Below are 8,244 nucleotides of genomic sequence, written 5' to 3'. Positions count from 1 at the left end.
CTCTTCATCCTCCTCCTCCTCTTCCCCCCGAGCCTTCATCCCCCCCATCCCCCCTCCTCCTCCTCCTCCTCCGGGGCCTTCATCCCTTCATCCCTTCATCCTCCTCATCCTCCCCCCCACCTTTTTTCTTCCTCCTCCTCCTCCTCCTCCTCTTCCTCCTCCTCCGGGGCCTTCATCCCTTCATCCCTTCATCCTCCTCTTCCTCCTCCTCCCCCTCTTCCTCCCGAGCCTTCATCCCCTCCTCCTCATCCTCCCCCCCACCTTTTTTCTTCTTCCTCCTCCTCCTCCTCTTCATCCTCCTCCTCTTCCTCCCGAGCCTTCATCCCCCCATCCCCCTCCTCCCCCTCCCCCTCCGAGCCTTCCTCCCCCTCCTCCTCCTCCCCCGCGGCCCCCCCGGCCCATGAGCGGCGGCCATGGACTGTTTGTGCATCGTCACCACCAAGGTACCCCAAAACCCGCCGGATTCACCCCAAAACCGCGGGGGGGGCCCCGGAGCCTTCGGGGCGATTTTGGGGCCATTTTGGGGGAATTTGGGGCTTTTTTGGGGGGTCTGGGGGGGGTTTGGGGGCTCCGGGGGGGGGGATTTGGGGGGATTTTAGGGGGGGATTTTGGGGGTTCCGAGGGGGTTTTGGGGTTTTTTGGGGGGTCTGGGGGGGGTTTGGGGGCCCCTGAGGGGGTTTGGGGGAGATTTGGGGGGTCTCGAGAGGATTTTGGGGGGTTCGGGGGGGATTTGGGGGTTCCTGGGGGGGGATTTTGGGGGGTCTCGAGGGGATTTTGGGGGTTTTTGGGGGCTCCGAGGGGGTTTTGGGGGGATTTTGGGGGGTCTCGAGGGGATTTTGGGGGTCTGGGGGGGATTTTGGGGGGTCCTGGGGAGGTTTTGGGGATCCCGAGAGGATTTTGGGGGGATCTGGAGAGATTTTGGGGGGTCCCGATGGATTTGGGGGATTTTGGGGTTCTGGGGTCGATTTTGGGGGGTCCCGGGTGAGATTTTGGGGGGATTTGGGGAATTTTGGGTCATTTTTGGGGGGTCCTGTGGTGGTTTTGGGACAGATTTTGGGGTTTTTTGGGGGGATTTTGGGGGGTTCCGACCCCTCCTGGATTTTGGGGTTCCCGGGGGGGTTTTTGGGTTTTTTGGGGGGTTTTTGGGGGTGGGGGAGGGGCGGTGTCCCCCCAAATCTCGGGGGTGTCACCACGTGGCGGCCGCGGCGTTTCCATAGCAACGCGCGGGGGAGGGGACAGCGCACGTGGGGGCGGGGGGGGGCCCCAAAATCCCGCCCGGAACCCCCAAAAATCCACCCCAAAAACCCCAAAATCTGCCTGGAAACCCCAAAATCTGCTGGAATTCACCCTGAACCCCAAATCCCGCCCGGAACCCCCAAAAATACACCCAAAAAAACCCAAAATATGATGGAATTCACCCGAAACCCCAAATCCCGCCCGGAACCCCAAAATCTGCCCTGAAACCCCCGAAATCTCCTGAAAATCAGCCCTAAAACCCCAAAATCCCCCAAAATTTGCCCTGAAACCCCAAATCCCACCCAAAATCCCCAAAAATCTGCCCCAAAAAACCCAAAATCTGCTGAAATTAACCCAAAAACCCCAAATTCCACCCGAAACTCCCAAAAACCCCCAAAATCTCCCCAAACCGGCCCTGGAACCCCAAAAATCCGCCCCAAAAACCCCAAAATCTGCTGGAATTCACCCAAAATCCCCAAATCCCGCACGAAATCCCCAAATCCCACCCGGAATCCCCAAAAATCCACCCCAAAAACCCCAAAATCTCCTGGAATTCACCCTGAAATCCCAAATCCCACCTGGAACCCCCAAAATCTGCCCTGAAACCCCCAAAAATCTGCCCAAAAAACCCCAAAATCTGCTGGAATTCAACCCGAAACCCCAAATCCCACCCGGAACCCCCAAAATCTGCCCGGAACCCCCAAAAATCCACCCAAAAACCCCAAAATCTGCTGGAATTCACCCTGAAACCCCAAATCTGGCCCTGAAACCCCAAATCCCACCCGAAATCCCCAAAATCTGCCCAAAAAACCCCAAAATCTCCTGAAATTCACCCTGAACCCCCAAATCCCACCCAAAACCCCCCAAAATCCGCCCCAAAACCCCAAAATCTGCTGGAATTCACCTTGAAACCCCAAATCCCGCCCGGAAACCCCAAATCCCGCCTGGAACCCCAAAATCTGCCCTGAAACCCCCAAAAATCCGCCCGAAAACCCCAAAATCTGATGGAATTCACCCTGAAATCCCAAATCTGGCCCTGAAACCCCAAATCCGGCCCTGAAATCCCAAAATCCGCCCCAAAAACCCCAAAATCTGCTGGAATTGACCCAAAAACCCCAAATCCCGCACAAAATTCCCAAATCCCGCCCGAAATCCTCAAAAATCCGCCCCAAAAACCCCAAAATCTGCTGGAATTCACCCTGAAACCCCAAATCCCGCCCAAAAACCCCAAATCCCGCCCGAAATCCTCAAAAATCCGCCCCAAAAACCCCAAAATCTGCTGGAATTTACCCTGAAACCCCAAATCCGGTCCTGAAACCCCAAATCCTGCCCAAAATCCCCAAAATCTGCCCTGAAACCCCCAAAATCTGCTGGAATTCACCCTGAAACCCCAAATCCATCCCGGAACCCCCAAAATCTGCCCTGAACCCCAAAAAATCCGCCCCCAAAACCCCAAAATCTGCTGGAATTCACCCTGAAACCCCAAATCCCGCCCGGAACCCCAAAATCTGCCCTGAAACCCCCAAAAATCCACCCCAAAACCCCCAAAATCTCCTGAAATTCACCCTGAAACCCCAAATCCGGCCCTGAAACCCCAAAATCTGCCCTGAAACCCCCAAAAATCCGCCCTAAAAACCCCAAAATCTGCTGAAATTCACCCAAAAACCCCAAATCCGGCCCTGAAACCCCAAATCCCGCCCTGAGACCCCAAATCCCACCCGGAACCCCCAAATCCCACCTGAAATCCCCAAAATCCACCCAAAAATCCCCAAAGTCTCTTGAAATTCACCCTGAAACCCCAAATCCCGCTCAAAATCCCCAAATTTGCCCTGAAACCCCCAAAAATCCACCCAAAATCCCCCAAAATCTCCTGGAATTCACCCTGAAACCCCAAATCCCGCCTGAAATCCCCAAAATCTGCCCTGAAACCCTCAAAAATCCGCCCCAAAAACCCCAAAATCTCCTGAAATACACCTAAAATCCCCAAATCCGGCCCTGAAACCCCAAATCCCACCCAGAACTCCCAAAAATCCACCCAAAAAACCCAAAATCTCCTGAAAATCAGCCCTAAAACCCCAAAATCCCCCAAAATCGGCCCCGAAATCCCCAAATCTGCCCTGAAAACCCCAAAATCTTCCAAAACCGGCTCTGAAATCCCAAAATGCCCCAAAACCTGCCCTGAAACCCCAAAATTCCCCCAAATCCCACAAAACCTGCCCTGAAATCCCAAAATCTGCCCTAAAAACCCCAAAATCCCCCAAAATCCACCCTAAAAACTCCAAAATCTCTTGAACCTGGCCCTGAAATCCCAAAATCTGCCCTAAAAACCCCCAAAATCCCACAAAACTGGCCCTAAAACCCCAAATCTGTCCTAAAAAACCCCAAAATCCTCCAAAACCAACCTGAAATCCCAAAATGCCCCAAAATCAGCCCTAAACCCCCAAAATACACCCAACCCCCCCCCAAAATCTACCCAAAAAAACCCCAAAATCCACCCAAAAAAACCTCCAAAATCCACCCAAAAACCCCCCAAAATCCACCCAAAAAAACCCCCAAAATCCACCCTAAAAACCCCCAAAATCCACCCAAAAAAACCCCCAAAATCCACCCAAAAAACCCCCTAAAATCCACCCCAAAAACCCCCCAAAATCCACCCAAAAAAACCCCAAAATCCACCCAAAAAAACCCCAAATCCCCCAAAATGGGCCCGAAGCCCCAAAACGGCCCCAAATTGAACCTGCAAACCCCAAAATGCCCCAAATTCAGCCCCAAACCCCCCAAATCAGCCCCAAAATGCCGAAATCCCACAAAATCGACCCTAAAATCCCTAAAATCCCAAAATTTTCCCTAAAAACTCCAAAATCAGCCCCAAACCCCCCAAAATATCCCAAAATCAGCCCAAAAAAGTCAAAACCCCAAAATTGGCTTTAAAAGCTCCAAAATCGGCCCTAAAAACTCCAAAATTGGTTTGAAAACCCCAAAATTGACCCTAAAATCCCTAAAATCCCCAAATTTTCCCTAAAATCTTTAAAATCGACCCTAAAATCCCTAAAATCCCAAATTTTTCCCTAAAAACTCCAAAATCTGCCCTAAAATCCCCAAAATTGGCTCTAAAATGCCCCAAATCGATCCCAAATCCCCCAAATCTGGCCCCAAATGGCACCAAGAGCCCCAAAATCCCCCAAATTGGCCCTAAAACCCCAAAATTGCACAAATTCCCCTAAAATCTACAGGAATTGGGAAGAATTCACCTGAAATCCCCAAAATTCACCTGAAATCCCCAAAATTCTCCTGAATTTCCCAAAATTTACCTGAAATCCCCAAAATTCACCTGAATATCCCAAAATTCACCTGAATTTTCCAAAAATCCACTTGAAAATCCCCAAAATTCACCTGAAATCCCCAAGAATTCACCTAAAATCCCAAAAAATTCACTTGAAAACACCAAAAATTCACCTTAAATCCCAAAAAATTCACCTTAAATCCCAAAATAAACCTTAACCCCTCAAAATTTTACCTGAAAACACCAAAATTCACCTTAAATCCCAAAAAATTCACCTTAAATCCCAAATTCCCCCCCCCCATTCCAATTCCTCCTTCCACCCCCGAGTTCCCCTCAGGAATCCCAAAATTCCCCCAAAATTCCCCAAAAATTCCCCCAAAATCCCCCAAAATTCCCCCAAATTCCCCCAAATTTCCCAAAATTTCCCCCAAAAATCCCCCCCCCAAAACCCCCCCACCCTCATTCCTCCTTCCATCCCCGATTTCCCCTCAGGAATCCCCAAAATTCCCCCAAAATTGCCCAAAATTCCCAAAATTCCCCCCAAAATCCCCCCAAATTCCCGCCATTCCCACGCCGTTGCCACGGCAACCAAGCGCCGCCCCCTCCCCCCGCGCTGTTACCAGGCCACGCCCCCTCCCCCCCGCGTTGCCCCGGCAACGCCATCCCGCGCTCGTTGCCATGGCAACGGCGCGCCAAAAGCGGAGGCCCCGCCCACTCAGCCCCGCCCACGTGACCGCCGGGTGGCGCGCGTTGCCATGGGGACGGCGAGGGGGCGGGGCTTGCGTGAGGGAAGGGCGGGTACGGGGGCTCGGAGGGGTCAAACGAGGACAGGTACGCGGTGAGGGGGGTTAGGGGGGTCTTGGGGGTCTTTTTGGGGGTCCTGGGCGCCGTTTTTGGCCTTTTCTCGATGGTTTTGGGGGTCCTGAGGCTTCTCCTGGGGGTCCTGGGGGTCTTGGGCGCATTTTTCTGTATTTTCTCGGTGGTTCTGGGGGTCCCGAGTCCCCTCTTGGGGGTCCTGGGCGCCATTTTGGGCCTTTTCTCGGTGGATTTGGGGGTCCTGAGGCTCCTCTTGGGGGTCTTGGGGGGTCCTGGGGGGTCCTGGGGGTCGCTTGGGGGTCCCTGTGCTGCTCTCGATGGTTTTTGGGGGTCTCGGGGGTCTCTCTGTGATTTTTGGGGTCTCTCTGTGCCCCTCTCGATGGTTTTTGGGGGTCCTGGGCGCCATTTTGGGCCTTTTCTCGGTGGTTTTGGGGGTCCTGAGGCTCCTCTTGGGGGTCCTGGAGGGTCCTGGGGGTCCTTTGGGGGTCCTGGTGCTGCTCTCGGTGGTTTTGGGGTCCCTCTGTCCCCCTCGGGGTCTCTCTGTGATTTTTGGGGTCTCTCTGTGCCCCTCTCGATGGTTTTTGGGGGTCCTGGGCGCCATTTTGGGCCTTTTCTCGGTGATTTTGAGGGTCTTGAGTCTCCTCCTGGGGGTCCTGGGGGTCTTGGGCGCATTTTTCTGTCTTTTCTCGGTGATTTTGTGGGTCCCTCTGTCCCCTCTTGGGGGTCCTGGGCGCCATTTTGGGCCTTTTCTCGGTGGTTTTGGGGGTCCTGAGGCTCCTCTTGGGGGTCTTGGGGGGTCCTGGGGGTCGTTTGGGGGTCGTTTTGGGGGTCCTGGTGCTGCTCTCGGTGGTTTTGGGGTCCCTCTGTACCCCTCGGGGGTCTCTCGATGACCCTGGGGGTCTCTCTGGGCCCTTCTTGATGATTTTTGGGGCGTCCTGGGGGTCATTTGGGGGTCCTGGTGCTCCTCTCGATGATTTTTGGGGTCCCTCTCGATGGTTTTGGGGGTCTCGGGGGTCTCTCGATGACGCTGGAGGTCCTTGGAGGTCTCTCTGTGATTTTTGGGGTCTCTCTGTGATTTTTGGGGTCTCTCTGACCCCTCTCGATGATTTTTGGGGTCCCTCTCGATGGTTTTGGGGGTCCCGGGGGTCTCTCTGGGCCCCTCTTGATGATTTTTGGGGGGTCCTGGGGGTCATTTGGGGGTCCTGGTGCTGCTCTCGATGGTTTTTGGGGGTCCCTGGGGGTCTCTCTGTGATTTTTGGGGTCTCTCTGACCCCTCTCTGTGATTTTTGGGGGTCCTGGGGGTCGTTTACGGGTCCTGGTGCTCCTCTCGATGGTTTTTGGGGGTCTCGGGGGTCTCTCTGTGATTTTTGGGGTCCCTCCAGGCCCTTCCTGATGACTTTGGGGGGTCCTGGGGGTCATTTGGGGGTCCTGGTGCTGCTGCCGATGGTTTTTGGGGGGTCCCGGGGGATATTTTGGGGGGTCCCGGATCATTCCCGAGCCCCTCCCCCACCCTTTATCCCCTCCCCTCCCCCCCCCGTTAATCCCCGTTAATCCCGGAGCCTCCGGGGGGGGGTCCCGGTGATCCCGGGGGGGGTCCCGGGGGTATTTTAGGGGGTCCCGGGGGGGATGGCGGGAGCGGCCCCGGCCCCGTTGGGTTCGGGGGTCCCGGGGGGGGTCCCGGGCTGCGGGGGGGGGTCCCGGGGGGGTCCCGGGTGCTTCTCGCCGCTGCTGTGCCAATGTCGGCTGGTCTGGAGGGACCGGAGCCTCTCGCTGGCCTTCGGCTGCAAGGTGGGACCGGCACTGGTTTATACTGGTTTGTACTGGGAGGGACTGGGGACGGACTGGGAGGAGGAAAAATGGAGAAAAAATGGCAAAAAATGGGTTAAAAATGGAGAAAAAATGGGGATTTGGGGTTACTGGTTTGTACTGGTTTGTACTGGGAGTGACTGGGATGAACTGGGAGTGACTGGGATGGGATTTAGGGGCACTGGGATGGACTGGTTTGTACTGGGGGGGACTGGGAGGGGGGAAATGCAAAAAAATGGCCAAAAAAGGGTTAAAAACAGAGAAAAAATGGGGATTTGAGGTTACTGGTTTGTACTGGTTTGGACTGGTTTGGACTGGGATGAACTGGGAGTGACTGGGATGGGATTTAGGGGCACTGGGATGAACTGGGAAGGGGCACTGGGAGCACTGGGAGGGGCTCTGGAGGGACCGGAGCCTCTCGCTGGCCTTCGGCTGCAAGGTGGGACCGGCACTGGTTTATACTGGTTTGTACTGGGAGCAACTGGGGGGGGACTGGGAGCCACTGGGAGGGGGAAAAATGGAGAAAAAATGGCCAAAAAAGGGTTAAAAATGGAGAAAAAATGGGGAAAATGGGGATTTGGGGTTACTGGTTTGTACTGGTTTGTATTGGGAGGGACTGGGATGGACTGGGAGGGACTGGGAGGGACTGGGGGGGGACTAGAGGGGGAAAAATGCAGAAAAAATGGAAAAAAAAGGGTTAAAAATGGAGAAAAAATGGGGAAAATGGGGATTTAGGGTTACTGGTTTGTACTGGTTTATACTGGTTTGGACTGCGATGGGATTTAGGGGCACTGGTTTGTACTGGTTTGTACTGGGAGGGACTGGGGGGGGACTGGGAGCCACTGGGAGGGGGAAAATGCAGAAAAAATGGCCAAAAAAGGGTTAAAGACGGAGAAAAAACGGGGAAAATGGGGATTTGGGGTTACTGGTTTGTACTGGTTTGGACTGGGAGGGACTGGGATGGGATTTAGGGGCACTGGGATGGGATTTAGGGGCACTGGGATGGGATTTCGGGGCACTGGGATGAACTGGGAAGGGGCACTGGGAGCACTGGGAGGGGCTCTGGAGGGACCGGAGCCTCTCGCTGGCCTTCGGCTGCAAGG

General features: G+C 54.6%; 1 protein-coding gene across 6 annotated transcripts in view; it reads left to right on the top strand.

The window, feature by feature from the left end:
* Positions 1-357: 357 nt before the first annotated feature.
* DLG4 (discs large MAGUK scaffold protein 4) overlaps positions 358-8,244 on the top strand; it is a 44,313-nt gene continuing 36,426 nt past the window's right edge. For 2 of the 6 annotated variants that reach the window (XM_072920610.1, XM_072920609.1), the window contains exon 1: positions 358-443. In XM_072920610.1, coding sequence (XP_072776711.1) covers positions 414-443 — 30 coding nt within the window. In that variant the 5' untranslated portion in view covers positions 358-413. Of the gene's footprint in view, positions 444-5,273; positions 5,351-7,031; positions 7,124-8,244 lie in introns of those variants that run through there. The other 4 variants (XM_072920608.1, XM_072920607.1, XM_072920606.1 and 1 more) reach the window with 3 other exon arrangements.

This window comes from Taeniopygia guttata, chromosome 32 (genome assembly GCF_048771995.1).
Source record: "Taeniopygia guttata chromosome 32, bTaeGut7.mat, whole genome shotgun sequence".
Lineage (NCBI taxonomy): Eukaryota > Metazoa > Chordata > Aves > Passeriformes > Estrildidae > Taeniopygia > Taeniopygia guttata.
This window is presented reverse-complemented; position numbering and strand designations above follow the sequence as displayed.